At 48.1% G+C, this 19427-nt stretch overlaps 1 protein-coding gene and 1 long non-coding RNA gene across 7 annotated transcripts in view; one reads left to right on the top strand and one right to left on the bottom strand.

The window, feature by feature from the left end:
* The window catches only part of GRM7 (glutamate metabotropic receptor 7), a 139938-nt gene that overhangs the window by 106691 nt on the left and 13820 nt on the right, over nucleotides 1-19427 (top strand). For 2 of the 6 annotated variants that reach the window (XM_027640725.1, XM_027640726.1), the window contains exons 8-9: nucleotides 11810-12056; nucleotides 16724-16816. In XM_027640725.1, coding sequence (XP_027496526.1) covers nucleotides 11810-12056; nucleotides 16724-16794 — 318 coding nt within the window. In that variant the 3' untranslated portion in view covers nucleotides 16795-16816. Of the gene's footprint in view, nucleotides 1-11809; nucleotides 12057-16723; nucleotides 16817-17902; nucleotides 18209-19427 lie in introns of those variants that run through there. The other 4 variants (XM_027640729.1, XM_027640731.1, XM_027640728.1 and 1 more) reach the window with 3 other exon arrangements.
* Nucleotides 1228-2717, bottom strand: LOC113945948. The gene is made up of 2 exons (XR_003527226.1): nucleotides 2403-2717; nucleotides 1228-2107 (listed from the first exon to the last, which is right to left on the bottom strand). It is a non-coding gene; the product is annotated as an uncharacterized LOC113945948 (long non-coding RNA).

The raw sequence follows: 19427 nt of genomic DNA on the forward strand, positions 1-19427 counted from the left end.
GGGCACTGACCCGTCTGTGACACCGGGAGGGTTTGGGGGGCAGGAGCCCGTCCCCTCTGCCCATGGCTGCGGCAGAGCCACCCCCGCGGGCTGGCACCAGCGGAGTGTGAAAGAAAACCAAGGCTTTTCCTTCTGCAAGCTCGTGCTCTGACATGGTTTCCGTGTTAAACTCTGCCTGTGCTGTCGGTGCCCGGCTCTGCCCTGTGGCAGCAGAAGGAGCTGCAGATCCGCGCGTTTCCTTTCCCGAAGTGAGCAGTGCAGTGGGAGGGGGGTGGGCAGCACCTGGACTGTACCCACAACACATTTCACAGGACAAGCTCCCTTCCCTGGCAGATATTTCCCAGTCAGGTCCCCTGACGGATCAGCCCACGGGCAGCAAAGACCTCAGTAATTGTCACGCCTTTCTGAAATGGTTTCCCAGGTTTAGCGCTTCTCAGCTAATGATGTCAGGGCTCCTCCAGGAGATTATTCAATCTGTGTTGGCATTTGGCCTTTGAACGGCTGAAGTATCTGTGCTGACAAAACCCAGCGGGGAGGAATGAGGTGAAACTCGTATTTACAAAGGAGGGGTTGCTCACTCAGCAATAACAGCTTTTCTTACGCTGCTAATTGCCCATTAAACAACATCCATTCAGCCCTTAACTGCCTCTGCCAGAGCAGGGAAAGCTGAGGTTTAACCCTGCCCATGCCCCTGAGTCTCATGGTTTCACCAGCAAAAAGTCATGTGTGTATTGTGAAGTGAATACCTCGAGTGCTCACAAGATCTGCCTTGGCCTTGCCTCTCGAGACACTTTAGGGAGCGCAGAGAGAGTAGGAGGACAAAACCCGTGATGAACAGTGTGCTATCATCGTCCTCTTGTTCCCTCTGATTTACACTGCCAGCATCAGAGCAGCCTGTAATGTTTAACGGAGATAATTAAATATAATTTGAAGGCAAGATAGCTCTTTTTAGTGGTGGAACAGATCCTGCTAATAACTGAACTACCACAGTAATTCACCGGTAAACTGGAGAGTGGATGCTCAGGAAGGCTCAGCACTGACTGTGTTAGGTGAGGGTAACTAGAGGGAATGGAAATCAATTAGTTTAACCAAGGTGCTTAAACGCGATTACAGCCGGAGAAAGTCTTGTGAAAACTGGTATTAGGAAGTAGTTAAGATTTATGCTGGTGCTTTAATTGGAGGACCAAGGAAGTCAAGTGATTTGATTCTCCAGAACTTCAAAATCAATGTCATTGTAGAGGATTTTATTGACTGGAAGATGAAATCTGATAATGACTGAAGATAAGAAAGAAAGGTCAGGGCCTCTAAATCTCCCTGTCGGTGATTGCTGCGTGTGCCGAGCGCTGGTTCTGGATTTATTCTGACTTGGACCCGAGCAAGGACTTCTTGGGAAGAACCGACCACAAAGCCGAGGTGGTGGCTGCGGATCACAGGGGTCGTGCAGAGCCCGGCGCTGCCCCTGGGCTCGGCAGGTAATGCCCGAGAGAACATTTATTAGAGTCAACTTCCCTGTGGGAGCAGGGCTGGCTCGGCCGGATTGCAATCACACACTCGGGAAAACTCCTCCTTTGGATGCTCTCTCTCCCCTGAGGCCCCGGGCTCGTCGCTGACAGAAGGTACAGTTTGTCACAAATTCACCTTTGTATTTACAAGCTTCCTTGTGGCTTCCTCATGCAGAGAGCAAGGAGGTACAAATGCTCCCCGTCTATTCCTCCCGTGTGCCAGGGCACAGCAGTCAGTAAATACAGCCTGGTTCAGGCTGAGGTGATGTGCAGCTGATGTGCAGCTCAGGGGGCAGCAACAAACAGGGTTTGCTTCTTCATCCTGTTAAAACGTATTTAATAAGTTACAGATGCAGAATAGGGTCTGTGGGCCATTAGCTTTTGTCAGACTGTGGATGAGTCAAATATTTGAGGTGATTTTGGCTTAAAACCCCGTTTTTTCTCGCCCTGTAATACTCCAGGTTCCTTTCAGCTTGAGTACCCCAAGTGAAACTGCTGCTAAGGAGCTCTAAATAATTCCGAGTGAGTTCAGTGTTGCCTCTGCGGTGTGACATGTAGGAGCTAATTCCAGAGTTAACTTGGAGCTGGTAACGAGGAATTGAGAGCTGTGGTGGGATAATGCAGGACATGGCATGACCTCATGAAACCACGCTGGAAAATGGTTTGGATATTGCTGTAAATTGTTATTGCAGCATCTAATTTGAGATGGAGATTTGAGTTATTCTTACGATAAAAAAGGCAATGTTCGTTAATTAAGAGAGGAAGCTCTTTGTGACGCTGTGAATTAGCGTTGATGCACAGGGGCACCTCCCAACGATATGGGGGATCGTGGAATGACTGGAATTTGGCAGTTCCTAAAATTATAGACTTTTTGTAATTAAATCTCACTTAAATGAGCACCTAAATCATCTTGTATTGTGGGATTACCCATTCCCAGTTTAGCATAACAATAACCGCCCATCTGCGTGCCACAGAACCCCAGGACTGCACAAACGCCAGGCGGGCGGTGTAGGAATTATGATGGATTGTGCAGTTACCATGGCAACGGTTTGTTCTAATTGTGATACATTAGTAGCAACAAGAATTGGCTGGCTCGAGTCACCGAGTTAATTAAATGCAAACTTGCGCAGCTCTGAAGGAATAATAGAGAAAATTAACACCTCCTAGTGCCCCCCTGTACCGCGGGAATGACTGCGCCGAAATAATCCCGGAGCTTCCTGGGTTCCTGCCGTGCCCCTCCCGGCCAGGGCGCGTTCCCGCGGGATGGAGGATGCCGAGGGGCGGCGGGAGGGGACAGGGACCCTTTGGACCAGGGCAGCGCTGGATGCCGGGAGCCCCCGCGATGGGCGAGAGGAGGGGCTGTGCTGGGAGGGACGGGCACGAACCCGGCCGTGGTCGCAGGGCTGTGGCTGAGCCTCGGGAAGGGCATTTTCAGACAGGAGGATGCTGCGGTTTGCCGGCAGAGCTTCGGGGGTGCATCTGGGGGGAAACTGTTTGGGGTCATCCTTCTTGTGGGAACATTTGAAACCATGTGTGGGGTAAAGCAAGGTCTGGTGCCCACACCCCACGTCTGAAATCCCTTTGGTTGGTTGGTTGGGGGCCTAACTTTTATTTTGTATTACAAGGAATTATTTTCCTTCTTGTGCCAGGGTTTAAATCATAATGTTGGCTGGTGAGGGATGAAGGCTTTGATACTTTATCCATGAATCTTCCATTTCTTTAGGCAGCTCTACCCCACTATCTGTTCACCTTCATTCCTTAGAAAATTAAATAATTTTCCTAGAATGGTTGGGTTGGAAGAGCATTAAAGCCCATCCAGTGCCACCCCTGCCATGGGCAGGGACACCTTCCACTGTCCCAGGTTGCTCCAAGCCCCATCCAGCCTGGCCTTGGACACTCTCAGGGGTGGGGCAGCCACAGATCCTCTGGGCATGGTAATAAATAAATAAATGAATAAATAACCCAGTTCAAGTGACTGATTGGCTGCAAATGCCAATTGCCCTTGGTACTGGAATGCAGTCCTGCATGGTCCCACATGCTCCTGACCAGCCCTGTGGTTTGTTTTGAAGTAGCCAAAGCAATATGTAAATGCTCTGGTTTAAATAATAATTACATTATCATTTCAAAAGTCAGTGAAAAGCTGGCTTGCTTCATATGTACATACACATTTGCCAGTGCTTTTTATTACCAGTGTTCTACTCTAAAGTGCTCTAAAGAGAAGTAATAAGTGTAGGATTAGCCTTTTCCTTCCCCCCTTCTCCCTGACACCAGCTTGCACTTTGAGTTCCCCTGAAGGTCTCCAAGAAGAATTAGATCATACTTGGTATGCAAATATATGGAATATATTCTCAATACAGGCCTGGGTGAAACTTCACTGACATTGGAATGTTCCCATTGCCTTTTGTGGGGTTCAGAGCAGGGCCACAGCCAGGGAGGAAGGGAGGTGACCACAATTAGTACCATTTTATCTCAGAGAAAGCCTCCTAGCTGGGCTAAAGGGGCTGGACAGAAACAAAACGTTCATGTGGCTGGATTGGGGGGGGACAAAAATTGGAGTGAAAGGACAGAAAAGTGATGAACCTTCTGCAGAGATCCCTGCTCTTCATTAGGAGCATGGCATGGGCTGAAATAGCAGCTTTTTGGCTTTGTCAGGACTCCAGATTGACAGTTCAGGAAAGCCTGGACTACATGGAGTGGGACAGGCACTGAGTGTGCACATGAGCCTTCCCAGCTCCCTCTGAGCTCCAGGCAGATCAGGAGATCCCCCCTCCTGGGGCTGCCCTGCAGCACTGGCTCAGATTGGCCCCTCACACAAGGCTGGTTTGGGGCTTGGCTTTTTTTTTTGCCTTCTTTTTTCCCCCCTCAGCATTGGCTTACTGGGTTACTGCATGTGATGAGAGAGCTATGGAAATACTCATATTTATTCTGGATTATGAATTCATTGCAAGACCTGACCACCTTATCTGAAGGGGCTGGGTCTGTCCTGACGTGCAGCTGAGTGATTTCCTGGGCAGTGAAAGCCAAGGGATTTGCAGCCCCAGCCTGGTTAAACAGTGTTGAGTGGGGAGAGAACCATCAGGGCACTGGTGCCTCCTGTTTCCAGGCTATGGATAATTTTGGCTGTCAAGGCAAAGCTGCAGCTCCCCTGGCCTGCACTCGCAGTTCCATTGCCATGACAACCTCGTGCAGACCCAGGAGCTGCTCTCACTGCTGAGCCCGTGGCTGGTTGGGACCTGACCTGACCTGTGCAGAGGAGCCCCCTGCACAACACACACTGTGTCCCCTCCTCTGCTCACCCTGACAGGAGTGCTCTGTGTGTGAAGAGCCAACCTAGGAGCCAAAGGGAGTTGTAGAAGCTCCTGCTGGTGGGTTTCCATCCTGCTTTTCCTCAGAGGAAGATTCTTTGCATCTGGAGATGATTCATACCTTGCCTTCCAAAAGGCTCCATGCAAAGGAGGGAAGAGAAATGTTTATCTCAAGTTTATCCTGAGAAGTGATGGCAATGGGGTTGGAATAGAGAATCATCAAGGATGGAAAAGACCTCCAAGATCATCATTTGAACAAATACCCATGTCCACTAAACCATACTGTGCAGTGCCACATGTGCTTGGTTTCTAGCCCTGCTCTCTTTCCACTTGAAGCCATCTCCCCTTGTCCTGGCACTGCTCACTCTTCTCCAAACCGGGTTTTTCTACTCCAGAGAAAAGTACCTCCAGTGTGAGAAACCCAAACATTACTCCAGGTTTTCCTGTTTTGAGTACTAAATCCCAGCACCTCTTTTGATCTGATGGAGACTTCTTCTAGGAGCATTTAAGTCCTTTACCTGGTGATCAGAGAGGTTCACCTCAACACAATCGGCATCTAAAGTTCTGTTTTAGAAAATACCTCTTTATTCTTGGGGGGTTTTTGTACTATTTATTAGCTCTGTGTATCCTGAATGACTGCAAAGTAAAGTTCCAGAAAGCTGAGAGGCTTCTCTGTGTGCCAGATTCTTTAAACCTCATTTATTATGCATGGCCATTTATGAGGGCCATAATATTTTTAGTTCCCCATTTACTTGCCCATCTGTGTGTTTACTTATACACACATTAACTTGCACTTTGTTTTTCTTTCTATAGTCAGTACCTTTCCCTGTTCCTCCATCTAATGTAAATGGAATTGTCTTGAAATGGTGTGGCCCGGGTTTCTTTTCTATTTAGAATGCTTTAATAATGCAAAAGAAATTGTGAGAGAGCTTTGCCTCATGTTCCCTGGGTGGCTGTTTGGGGAGGAAGCAGTGTGTGTGTGGGAGGGCTGGCTGGGCAAGGTTTGATCCTCAGGATATTTCTGGGAAGTCCATTGTGAGGGTTCCTGCTGTGCTGGCTTCCCCCTGGATGCTCATGGTTGGTCTGATGGAATGCTTTCAACTCTTCCACAACTTTTCTCTTGAAACTAAGGCTGGAGGATGGTGGTGGCAGATCTGGGTGATTGCAGAGCATCACCACTATCCCTGAGCAACCCGGGACAGTGGAGGGTGGAACTGGATGAGCTTTAAGGTCCCTTCCAACTCCAACCATTCTGTGATTCCATGATCTTATATTGCTGGAAAAGGGTCAGTTCATGATCACACCTTCTCAAACCACGTTTCAGGGCAAGGGTTGGCTCCAGCGGCTCCAGTGGCAGTCGTGTGTCTGCTGGATGGTCCCTGTGCTGTGGATGGTCCCTGTGCTGTCAGGGCTCACCAGGCTGCAGGGACACGGCCCTGGGGTCCTGCTTTATTTTCCTCACCATCTCAAACTGAGTGTCACAGGGTTGTTGGTTTTTTTTTTCTCCTTTTACATTGAATTATTCAATAGTTGAAGTGAGTAAAATTAAAGGTTTCTAGAGTGGGGCCGTTTGGAATGTAAGAAGGATAGCAAAATCTATTTCATTTGAACTCTAATCTCTGGTCATGTATAAAATGAATAAAATGCAATAAGTGTGGAGAAATATGATTTACAACAGCAGCCGAAGTCTGGCTGTGAACACCCTCAAATGCCAAGATTGTGTGTCAGTCAATTTAGCAGTGCAGCAGCAAGGGGAGTTCTGCAATGAAGGCTTTCTCATTTTTCCTGATTTTTTGGTTTTTTTGGGAAAAGTGACAGATGAAGAATTATTTCTAGCTCAGAAAAAGCAAGTGCTCAGCCTGTGAGAGAGGGAAAAGCCATTATTTTAATAATAGAAGTTGGGGATGTACATTACTTCTGTTGCACTTTGTGTTTGTCTCTTCTGGTGATGTGTAACTTATTTTAGAGCTATTATAACAAACAGGAATGCCAAGCAAGAGATATTAGGCAGTTCTGAGGATTGATAATGGGATTTCTGGAGCTATTCCCTCCTGTCTGTGCCTGAAATACAGCCAAGCCCCGCTGTGACTGACATTTCTTCTCACCTGAAGACCCTTTAGTGACCCACAAGAAGTGCTTTGGTGGATCTCAGGACACCCGTGTTGTGGGCAGAACTGCACTGGGTAACAGCCTTGGCTGGGATCCTGTGGGAAAACTTCATCCATTTCAAATTCTGGAGGTCATCATCCACGGACATGGAATTAGCATGGACAAAAAGTAAGGAGAGGTTCCTGCAGCTGTTTTCTGTCTCTCCATTGCCACCACCTCTGTTCCCAGGGCCAGGGCAGGGAGGGCTTGTCCTCACTGTGACCTGCACAGGGTTCACAGCCTTGCCACCCCCTCTGGCTGCCACCCCCTCTGGCTGCCCCCCCCACGTGGATCTGCAGCAGGACCCACGACTGTTCCCCCCAGCCAGGGCCAGCAGGCTCGGGGCAGTGCTGGGGGTGCAGGAGCACAGAACAAGTGCAGGTGAACTACAGGAGGCAGAACTTCTCCCTGTGTCAGTGGTGGGGATGCACAGACCTCAGTTCAAACGTCCCTGTCCTTGCCAGACTGTTTTCCTGCACATCCTTCTGTGCCAGATTTCTGCTTCAAGGACAGTGGAATTCAGGAGTCAGTTCCAGGGAGGCACCTGCTCCAAACACCTTCAATCCTTTGGTGACCTGAGCCAGGGCCAGCACTGCTCATTTCTTGGCTGAGCAGCTCCCAAGTGACTCCAAGCAGTTCCTGGGCATCTTTGTTGTCTCTGTACCTGCTGCAGAAAGCAAAGGCAGCTCTTTTTCCAAGGCTGAGGATTCTCTGCAGAATATTGGCTGTATAAACTGTCTGACTTGTGGGACTGTCTCTGATACTGCTTCCATTTCTTTTTAGCTGCTTTGAAAGCAGCAACTTGCTTTTCCATTGCTGCTCTGTCCAGTTATCTGGCTAATTTAATTTCCTTCTAGATAAGCTGTTGAGTTTCTCTTGCAGGCAAGAGAGACAAAATTCCTCCTTCTTCTGTATCTGCATCATAACCCTCAGAACAAGTGCTTTAACATTTGCTATTTTGAATTATTATACAAATTACAGATATAAGCCATAAATATTTTTTTCTGATGTATGGAAATTTCTTGCATAAGGAGGCTTCTATTATAAGGGAACGAGTTGTATAAAATATTGAGCTCAAATACTCAATATATGTAAAATACCTCAGTTTACTTCATCTTTACTCCACAGTTTGCCTGTGAACTGCCAGCTGAGAGACTCTATCTGTTGGGTGCTCTTAGGACATGAAAATGCACGTTGGCTTTGACAGGGTGACATCAGAAGAACAGGCAGAGGGAATTGGAAATTAGTCCTTCTGGAGCTGTTTGCTGTGTGCTGGCTGCCTGTGCACGGGCTCTGCAAGGGGAATGGCTCCGAACAGGACCCCAATTTCCTTGGTGTTCTGAGCCTCCTGCTGCCAGGAACGGGAGGGACAGAGCTGCTCACAGCCACTGCCTGCCCTGCTCGAGGTGTGACACTGTCCCTGGGCTGGTATTGTTCTCCCTGGGCTGGTGACACTGGCACTGTCCCTGGGCTGGTGACACTGGCATTGTCCCTGGACTGGTATTGTTCTCCCTGGGCTGGTGACACTGGCACTGTCCCTGGGCTGGTGACATTGTCCCTGGGCTGGTGATGTTGTTTGTCCCTGGTCTGGTGACACTTCCCTGGGCACACAGACATGCAGTGCTGGACATGAGCACGGATGTTTCACAGCTGAACCATCAAGGTAACCCTGAGTTTGTCCTTCTGTTCAGAAATGCTGTTCACAGGAACTTGGTGTTGGTCCTGAGGTGAGGTGGGTTGGAACTCCAGAGGGCACAGGGGTTGTTCCACACTGTGCCAAGGGCACTCTGGAGCACAGGAAGGCAAAGGTCTGTAAAGGTGTCGTGATAAATGTAAAATCACATCATAGAATGATGGAACAGGTTGGGTTGGAAGGGACCTTAAGGATCATCTTGTTCCCACCCCTGATTGCTGAGCCAGGGCAGGACAGAGAGCTGGCAGAACTGCCACACCTGTGACATTCTGCATTTCCCAGACAACAGAGTGTGCAATCCTTGTGCAAGGACACGGCTGTGTCTGAAACTTCCACAAATCCAGCTGTCCGAGGAAGCGGGAGCAGAGTTTGGTTTGGGGGTTGTGTCAGTGAGGGTGGGGTGCTGCCCAAAGCAGGGTGGTGCTGCAGGACCTGCCCTCCCCACACAGCCTGTGCAGTGGCATCAGGCACCAGGGTGGCTGAGAGCACATTGATATTCAGGACTTTTTACTTCCCATGTTTTTACAAGCACATAACGCAGTGGAAGCTAATTTTCATTTTTATTAAAAAGTGTTTCTCGTTCTTATATTTACACAACATAATGTAGAGAATGAGATGGAATCTTCAGATGACCTGAAAGAGCCTTCTGGGAGATTTATAAACTGTCTACTTCATCTGTAAGAACATTTGTTTTAATTCCCATATAAAAGTGAGATAAATTGGCTTGTAATAACACAAGTCCAAAAATATCTCAAGTTACCACTTTATTTCCATATTGCAAAATAACACAATTCAGTGCATAATTAGAAAGCTGAATTGGAGAAAAGGAGCAGTTGCTCCTGATTAGACTGAAGGCAAAGCTTTAGTGTACAAAAAAGGATTTCTGACTCCTAAAGGGACTTTTCTAAATTTGCAGCCATCAGTTCAGTTATTATATAAACTCTAAGTTCAGTTCTCATGGCCCAGCAGCTGGAAATCTTTCCACTGGGTTTGCAAAGAGTCGGAGGCCTGATCCTGCAGTGCTTTTCTTCCCAGAGAAATCACATTCATGCAAAATCATCCATTGATATAATTTGTCCTATAAAAATTGCTGGTTATTAGATGTGTGTGTTCCAGACCAGTCTAATTTTCTCTCAAGGTTTTGAAGGTAATTTTTGTCATTTGCATGAATAAAGCAAGAATCTGGAAAACACAGAAATCTAAAATTCAAATGGAAATCACTTATGTAAAAGAAGTGATAAAATCTGGGTGCTTTTGCATGTGAATGATGTCCTCAGGGTTGGGTTTTCTCCAGTGCCTGCTTCAAAGTCCATGCATTTGTAACAGTGTGGGAAGTCAAAATCTGTCAAAATTCAGAATCTTCTTGAGAGAGAAGGAGATGTGAGTGAGGGTGATCCTCCAGAATGACTTTGTCCTTCTGTCATGGGAAATGTGGCTTCAAACCCTCCATGGGAGGGGACTTGCACAGACCAACATCTCATTGTTTTTAGAAAGCCTTCATTTCTCAGGGGTAGCATTTAGAATCCTGGAATGGTTTGGGTTGGAAGGGCCTTAAAGCCCATCCAGTGCCACCCCCTGCCATGGGCAGGGACACCTCCCACTAGCTCAGGTTGCTCCAAGCCATGTCCAACCTGGCCTTGGGTACTCCCAGGGCTCCACAGTTTCTCTGGGAAACCTGTGCCAGGGCCTCCCCACCCTCATAGGGAACAATTCCTTCCCAATATCCCAAAATGCCCTCTGGCAGTGGGAAGCCATTCCCCCTTGTCCTGGCACTCCAGACCCTTTTAACAGTCTCTCTCCTTTCCCCTGAGCTCCCTTCAGGCACTGGAAGGTCCCATTAGGTCACCCCAAAGCCTTCTCTCCTCCAGGCTGGATCAGCTCAATCCCAGTTCTCATTCATGTCAAACTGGAGCATCTCCCACTAAATCTGCATCTTAATTTCTTAATTTAATCTCAGGTCTGGGAGCTGCCAGGCTCACCAGCCAGCTGTAAAAGGCACGCATGAGTTATTAGAGTCCCATTGTGGGTTGAATCTGATCCTTTGTACTTGAAGTCACCCATTTGCATTCATCTAAAGCGCTTTCCAGAGTTTATCAGAAGAAGTGAAATAAGAAATGAAATAGTTTCACGTAAACTGCATTTTTATGTCTGACTGGTAAAACCACAAAGCAGAGATAAAACACATAAAACTGAGGCTCTGCATAATAAGCATATCTATTAGTTCCCTTATCTTTGCACAGCTCCCATTTGTCATGAGCAGCATTGTGTGTCACTCAGCCTGCCTTGTTCTACAAATGCTCCTTTCTCCCTTTCCTTTTATCTCCCATCAGCATTTCCAAGGTGGGAACTTGGCTGGGGGGTGCTGCAAAAGACCCCTTTGATTAAATAATCGTTTCACCTTCGACCCCTTCACAGCAGCAAGAAAGAAAAATTATCACCCTGGAGAAACCCTTTCCTGAGGCTCTGCTGCTCCAGCTTTTGCAGCAGCCCGGGACTGAGGTGAAAATATTGGGTCAAACCCTCCTCAGGGTGAGTCACCTCCCAGTAAGGCCAGTTCCCCACTGGAGTAGCCCATGAAAAACCATGTCAGGGAGCCTGTGGCTGGTGAGGTGCTCAGGATGTACCCACTGTCTGACTTAAAAATATGCTATTTTTTCTTAATAAAGAGCATAACTTAATGTCACGAGCACAGAAACCACTGTGTACTCTCTGCAAAGTTGTTTCAATGAACTGCAGAGAATTAAAGTACAGGAAAACTGAAAAAATCCCGCTTTCCTCAATTTTTTTTAAAAGCAAGAAAGTTTTACTAGCTATGTTGTTATAGTTCCCCTTTTGTAACTTACAGTTGGCGTAAGTTTTGATTTATATCGGAATTATTTCAATCCAAACAAAGAGACAGAAGCTGCACTGTACCATACTGTGGGAAGTGTGTTGGTAAGGACAGTGAAGTCTGTAGGACTGAGCCTCAAAGAGGCTGTTGATGGCTCAGCCAGGTGATTCGTGCTGGACCCTGTGGTGGTTGCAGTGCAGAGCTCTCAGCTCACACCCCTTGGGTTGCAAACTCCTTCCAAACTGCTCGTCAGGGGTTATTTAATGTCTGAGCTGCTGTTCCCCCCGCAGTGCCCCGGTGTGTAACAGTGTCTCCTTGTTGTGTCCCCCAGCTCTACATACAAACCACCACACTCACCATATCCATGAACCTCAGCGCGTCGGTGGCGCTGGGGATGCTCTACATGCCCAAGGTTTACATCATCATCTTCCACCCCGAGCTCAACGTGCAGAAGCGCAAGCGCAGCTTCAAGGCGGTGGTGACGGCGGCCACCATGTCCTCCCGGCTGTCCCACAAGCCCAGCGACCGCCCCAACGGCGAGGCCAAGACGGAGCTGTGCGAGAGCGTCGACCCCAACAGTGAGTACGGCCCCCCGGGGCTGCATGGGGCAGGGGGCACGGGCTGGCACCCGCGGGCAGGGCCTTCATGCTCCTCGGCCGCCTCCATCGCAGGTTTTGGAAGTCTCATGTTTCTTTTGATTCTTTATTTCCTCCCCGCATTTTTGAGCTGTGCCGGTTGGCAGCGGCTCCTCGCAGCGTGTTTGGTAGCTGTGAGCAGCTCCTCCTCCTCCTCCTTTCCCTCCTCTGTGAGTGAGATCAGCAGCACCCTTGGGTACCAAACCCCTCAGCCTGTGCCCAACTCGCCCTGGCAGGGACAGGTTCCAGGGCAGATGGAGGGACAAGGACCAAACTCATTGATAGCTCTGCTTACCTGAGTTATCATCTGCTTTCGTGCAAAGTTTCTTTGCAAAACTGTCACAGTCCTTGAAGATTCCCATTTAGGGATTTTATCCGGCCCTAATGCAAATCTTGCCTGCGATTTAAAAGGAAAATAGATGGAAAAGACGCTTCCAGTTTCCCTAATGTGCATAGCAGGGGATTGCGCAGCACGAAATTACAGACTGAGGCCATCAAATTTGATTTGCATTTGAATCTGGAAGGGGCTGAGGAAGGAGACAGCTGCACGGCTCTGCAGCATATTGGGAAGGTTTGGGCACGTCTGCAGTTTTTGTGCAAAACAGATCTGGATGTGGAGAAATGCCCTCTCCCTGCCCGGGATCTGCTCATCCGTCGGCTGCCGGAGCCGCTGCCACTTCTCGTCTCCCAGCTGCTGCTGGAAGATCTGCCTGGAGCAGCTCTGCTGCCAGAGCAGAGTGGGAACAGGCAGCAAACCATTGACACAGCACTTTGCCTCCTGCTACTCACCCTGGGAGTGCCTTTCTCTAAAGTCTCATCATGCAGGTGTACAAAGGATATTCTAACTGGGAACACTAAAGTTGGCTTTGGAAGCTGAACTCTCTGAGACTCCGACCTGAGACAGGGAGGAAATGGTTCTCATAAATTAAGGACCATATTTGGCCTCTTCCAATTGAGCAGAGCCCTCAGTTCAGGAGGAAATCAGTGGAATTCCTGCATTGGAGTGTTACCCAGTGACAGTCAGAGTCCTCTGCCAAGGAAGGGAAGGAAGGAGAAGAGAATTTGCGGGTCAGCTGGGACAGGGCAGGGCAATGTGTGTTGCTGCTGCACTTCATCAGTCGCTGTTTTGGTCAAATGAGTTGCAATTAGTTTCTCCCCCAGAAAACTCAAAACATAAAAATTTCCTTTTAAAACTTGAACCACAGGAAAACTACCCCAGTTGTGATGCTGCAATTCAGCGTGGAGGCAGAGCCCTGTGGGAACCCCAGCCTGGGGATGTCCCCCCCTGGGTGTCCCCTCCTGGTCTCATTCTTTTGTGCTGCATCTTATTGTTGGTCTCAGACTTCTGACAGTATTTCCCCTTCCCACCAAAGAACAACCAGAGTTTTCCCTGGGAAGGAGTTATGTTTGTTGAAAAGAAATATTGCCCACTTAACTCCCATGTTTCTGCTAAAATACAACATTTTTCATCTAGGGCTATAGACTAGAATATAAATTCATTTGTTAACCCTGTCAGCCAGGAAATGTTCAATATATTAATTCCTGTGTTTTTCCTTAGTACTGGGCTTTTACTTTTTTTTATGGTTTGGAAAATACATTTTCTTTTAAACCTTTTAATTATTTATCTAGAGTTCCATCTGTTCATTTATCAGCTGCACCTACCACTCCTAGTTCATTTCCTGGGTATGTGTGTTCATAAAAACTATTATTAGAAAATCAAATGAAATAAACTACTGTACTTAAAATATTTGGGTCCCAGTGTAACTACTGCACTCACTGGGGGTTTCCTATAGTGTTCAGTAGGTTACTGACTGATGCCCTGATTAGGGTGTCCATTCATAAAGATGGTTTTGATGTTTTTATAGCAATTTAACTTTGAAAAAAAAATTTATGCAGTGAATAAGGAAACTTTCAGAGTTTTACCAATTGGAAAATAGGAAATATGGATAAAAAATTGCCCCAGATGCATCAACACAAGGAGCATTTACCTACTTTTTTTAAAATCCCAAGTATCTTCTTTCAAAAGAACACCAGAGGATGTCTTTGCAGTGTCCCTCTGTACAATTGCTTTGCCCTCCAGCAGTGGCCAACGACGGCCTCTCCTGGCTGGGACCTGCCCTGGGAGCAGCCCCAGGGTGGGAGGTTCTGTTTGTTGGTTCCCTGCCAGGCTCCTCTGGAGCTCCCGGGGGCAGGAGGAAGGGAAATCAGTGGAAGGGGGTTAAAGGCTGAGCCAGAGACTCCTCAACACTGCGCAGAGCAAACCTGGGGCTGGCCTGGCCTCGCTGCCAGGGCTGTTCACAGGTGTAAAAGTACAGTTGGGTTTTCCAGTTTGATTTTCTATTCCGTTTCCCAGTGCTGCTGTTGCTTGCTCAGGTGCTGGAGACTGGAGTTGCCATTTCTATTGGAAAGACACAAATCTTTCACATCTCCCAAGAACCAACTAGCACGGAGCCACCAGCATGGGATTCATGTACCTCCAGACATGGGGCAATTTGGTGACTGAGCCCAGATTTATGGCCTGTCCTACTCACGTGCCAGAGTCAAACCAAAAGCAGATGTGGATGGTTTTACAGAAAAAGAGCCTTGAAAAAATCTCCATGATTTAGCAGATTTGAAAAGAATAGAGAAGCTGTGGCTGCCCCATCCCTGGAAGTGTCCAAGGCCAGGTTGGATGGGGCTTGGAGCAGCCTGGGCTCGTGGAAGATGGGTTGGAACTGGATGATCTTTGAGGTCCCTTCCAACCCAAACCATTCTGAGATAATGAACTGAAGATGTGCTTGTAAAGCTGGAAGGCCTGTAAATGTCCTGAGTGGCTTCCCAGGAGCAGCTGGTCCTCAGCAGTGATGCTGAGTGTCATGTGCAGCCTCTGCACACAACTCTGGGGGCATCTGCAGGAATTCAGGCTCGGAAACAAACATGCAGAGCACTTGGGAGAGCTGGACTCACACACTGGGGGTTTAGTGTGAGTATAAAAGAAGAGACTGGTTAATGTGGGAGGAGAATCACTCCAAGTGCAGTGACCTCACAGCCCACTTACTGTGGAATAGGGACTCTCCGTGTTCCAGATTTTCTTAGGATCTGTGGGGAATCAGAAGTTTCACAAGCTGAGCTCCCCAGCCATGCTGTGGGAGGGCTTTCCTGCTGGATGGGATATATTAAGGCCAAGCTTTTCAATCTAGGAAATGTCTCTTAATCATTCCCGTTTGCCATCTGGCACGTTCATGCTTCCACTCCTTCCATAGCTTTGCCCCCCTGATGCATGTTTGCTGCAGGTTTGGACGAGCAGAATTTGGTGCCCAGCAGCTTTGTCCACATAATGAGTTCATCCTGCTCTCTTGTGTCTTTGGCTGGATTTCCCCCTGTTTGAGAGGGCACTTCTCAAGTGTGAGCTGGAGCAGACAGTGAATGCTCTGCTGGGCTGTGTCTGCTCCTGTTTGTGCTGCAGGAGCAGAGTGTCAGACTGGGAGAGAAACATTTGAACCTCCAACCCATACTTAACTTATATTGAGATTTACATGTAATTACTCCTTTTCCCAAGCAGCTTGTTTTAATTCATGGCTTCGCCCAACAGAGCGATGGCAATCAGCACCCGGGGCCTTGGCAGTGAGGAGCTGTGCCTGCCACGGGCTGGGCAGGCAGGGTCTGCCTTCACAGAGCTGCAAAATGGCTTGGGGTGGAAGGGACATCAAAGCAGGGACACCTTCCCTAACCCTAACCCCATCCCAGGTTGCTCCAAGCCCTGTCCAACCTGGCCTTGGACACTTCCAGGGATGGGGCAGCCACAGCTTCTCTGAGCAACCTGTGCCAGGGCCTCACCGCCCTCACAGGGAAGAATTCTAACCTAAATTTCCCCTCTTTCAGCATTAAGTAGAACTTAGTTGGCAGCTGATTGAGTTTTTGGTGGGGAGGTGCAGTCACAGCATCGTCCCCAAACACACCAGGCACTGTTTGCATGGTCTGTGTTCTGACGGCGCTTTCTCGAGCACTGCCAGCCCCTTCCATGCCAGCAGCAGTGAGGGCACTCTGTGTCCATCCCAGGGGCACTGAGGGCACTCTGTGTCCATCATCACTCTTCTCCATCCTCGAGAATGAACACTGAGCTTGTGGGTTCCCATCATTAACCTGGGGATGGTGCCTGTGGATCACGAGCATCTCCTGTCTCGGACAGACACTGAAATGCTCCCGTGCCATGTTTGTGTGTTCACTGCTCTTCACCCTTAACAGCACTGAGGGCACGTAGGAAAACACTAATCTGGTTGTTGATGATGCTGAGGAGCCTGTGAGTGACTGTGTTGGTGAGGAGGGACCGGGAGAACTGAAACTAAAGCCAAAATGTCCCAGAATTGGTTCAGGGGAGAGGAAGGAAAAAAAAATAACCAACCAGAGCTGCTGTTGTGTGAGCAGCTGCTCCCATGTTCAGAGGTACCTGGACTCTGTGACTGGTTCATTTGTTGCCTACCCAGAGCTCATTCCTGTGCTGGTGCTCTCAGCTTTGCACTGCTCTAATCCGAGCTCTGCAGCCGGATTAGTGTCACGGGCTCATGGCAGGGCAGCTGTGAAGAGTTTGCTGTGCACAGATCCTACAGACCAATGTATTTACTTTCCCTCAGACTGCATACCACCAGTAAGAAAGAGTGTTCAAAAGTCTGTTACTTGGTACACTCTTCCACCTACTGTATAGCTTTTGCCTGCTTTCCAAAAAGGTAAGGAAAACCGAGCTTCTTATTATTTTATTCTCAAGTGATGATGATGATGGTTCTTATTATTATATACATAATTATATGCGGAATGTTCATTAATGCAGCTATGTTAAAACAAGTATCTAACTTAAAAATTGTTCACAAATCCATTACCAGAAGCTGCCATGGGAAGGTTTTCCTGGAAAAGGGGAGACCCATAACGTGGGTGATTCCAATGCCTGTGTTGGGATCCCTGAGCACCAGCACCTGGCAGTCTCCTGCTTCCCACCACTGGGGGTGGATCCCAATAAAGCCTTTGAAGATGCAGATATTCGATAACCATTTAAAAAAGGAACAAACAAACGATCAAAAGTTAATTCTGGCCACCAGATCTAACAACTAACAAAGTGTTTTCTGAGTCATTTCCAGCATCTCTACCCACAGGTTTGCCTGGTAGCACAAAAATAACGTTTGCCAACATGTAAGCTGAGCAACCCTCTTTACTCTAAAATAAAAAATGGCTCCAAAAAAGTTTGCAAAACCTTCTTTTCCCCATGGGAGAGCCCACTGACCACTTGCTGCTGTGGAACCATAAGTGAACAATTTTTGAGGACTGGCTTTTCCCGAGTGTTGTGGCACACATCATGGTGATGTGTGAGCTCACTTGGTACTTGTGACTGCATCAGCCAGGAATTCCTGCTGCTCTAGGGCAATTAGAGGAACAAGAAAGCCTTTGATATTGGGGAGAAATTACTAACAACCATTAATAGCTATTTCTCACAATTCTGTGTGCACTCAGGGGGTTTGTCCCTCTCTTTGGGGCTTTGCCCACTCCTTCAGGCTTAGCCCAGGTATGGAAGGTGCTGATCTGATTACTGTGGTGCTGTGCACTGAGGGCCTGAAGAAATGACTATTCAGCCTTCAGAATGTTTCACTGATCCCTCATAGATGAGAACTTATATCAGCAAAGGTAGGAACCTTGCTTGAATTGAGACTCTGAGTCACAGGAAAAAAGATTACTAATATCTCTGGTGGTGTAAATTGCCCCAGCTCCAGTTTCAATTTAGTCCTTACAGAGTGTTCAAATTGGTTTTATTGTATTTGAATCAGGGCCATTATGTCAACTCCCAGCTCAGGCAGAAAGGCTGATTTGAGGTGTGAAGCTCTTCATGAACATCGGGATGACCTGGAGCATCCAAGGGCCAGAGTCAGGAAGGGTGATGATGGCTGGGCTGGAGGGAGATGGAACAAAGCAGTCGAGGAGGAGAAGGGGCCACTCAAAGTATTATTGCAAATGAAAGGGGAAAGAGGAAAGGGCAGCTATGTGAAGATGAAATTGTTAAAGGAAGGAGATGAGAAGGAGAGAGATAGAAGATGCCTTAATCTGTGGAGAGATCACTTTTTAACAAAAAACTGAAAGAAAAAAGCACAAGCATTTGAAAATAAAATAATTAGGAGCTCACATGGATTTCTAACATTAATTTTCTCCATGTAATAGTGGAAATAATATGAGGCATTGCTGTCTGCAAAGGCACACACGTAACGTTGTCATCCAAGTCCTAGAAAAAGCAAATTGGCCATTCAGACTCTTTGAGCAGATTTTAAAATTTGGTTCAGAAAAGCTGTGAAAATGCTATGGTCAGGGATGGCTTGGGCTTGCACTGGTCCTGCCAGAGCTCCTCTGCACCAGGCTCTGTTCCCCATCCCTCCCCAGAGCACTCCTACTCCAGCTGGGCTGGCGGCTCTGGCTGCTGCAGCTCTGCTTGCTGCTTTGATTTGTTCTTCCAGGAATACAAAACGAAAGCCAGCAGGAAAAAATAGACTGTATTAAAATCAAAGCAGGGATAGCAGGAAAACATCAACTCGGTTGTAAATTGACACTTGTTTATGCTGGTAACTTATTTGTGGTAGGTGTGGACACAGAGCTGAGCCCTGACATGACTGTATCAATTTCTGCTTGTGATCCACAGAGTTTGTGTTTAAACTTGTGTTTATAATGCCTGAAATTGTTTCCTGGGAGTGACAAACAGGACTTCTCTGCTGGAGAGACTGATGAAAATACAAGGCTTGAAAAGCTCTGTGTGGTAGCTGGGTCAAGGTGGCTTGTCCATCACTGAACAAGGCAGGGAAAGTCAATGCTCTGGAGAGCCACAGCTGGTGCTGCAGAAATGCCTGCTGCACCTCTCCTGATCCAGGGCAGCAGGAAAAGGCAGTCCAGTGACTGAAGTACTTGTGATATCTGAAAGACCTGGATCAGTCCCTTGGGCTTTGGAGCCTCCCAGTGCAGGGCTCCCCAGCTCTGTTCTCCCTCCCTTCCCAGATCTCCAGGCAGCACAAGGTTCCCCCCTCGCTGTGTGCTGGGCACGAGGCTCTCAGGGGTGAGGGCAGGGAGGAGCAGCTCAGCAGGAACTTGTCCTGACCTTGGCCTCTGCATTCCTCTGGAACTCCTCTTGCTGTCCCCAGGCTGGCCCTTTGCACTGCTTTGGGCAGTGAGTGCATCTCCAATCCTCACTGAATTCCTTTAGAAAGGCCAATCCCTGGAGCTGTGTGGGAGGTCTGGGTTTGCTCTCGGACCCAGCTGGGCACTGACACCACTGGGGCTGGTTCACAGCTCCAGTCACAGCAGGAACCAGGG

Source organism: Corapipo altera, unplaced genomic scaffold (genome assembly GCF_003945725.1).
Source record: "Corapipo altera isolate COAL_440 unplaced genomic scaffold, ASM394572v1 55, whole genome shotgun sequence".
Lineage (NCBI taxonomy): Eukaryota > Metazoa > Chordata > Aves > Passeriformes > Pipridae > Corapipo > Corapipo altera.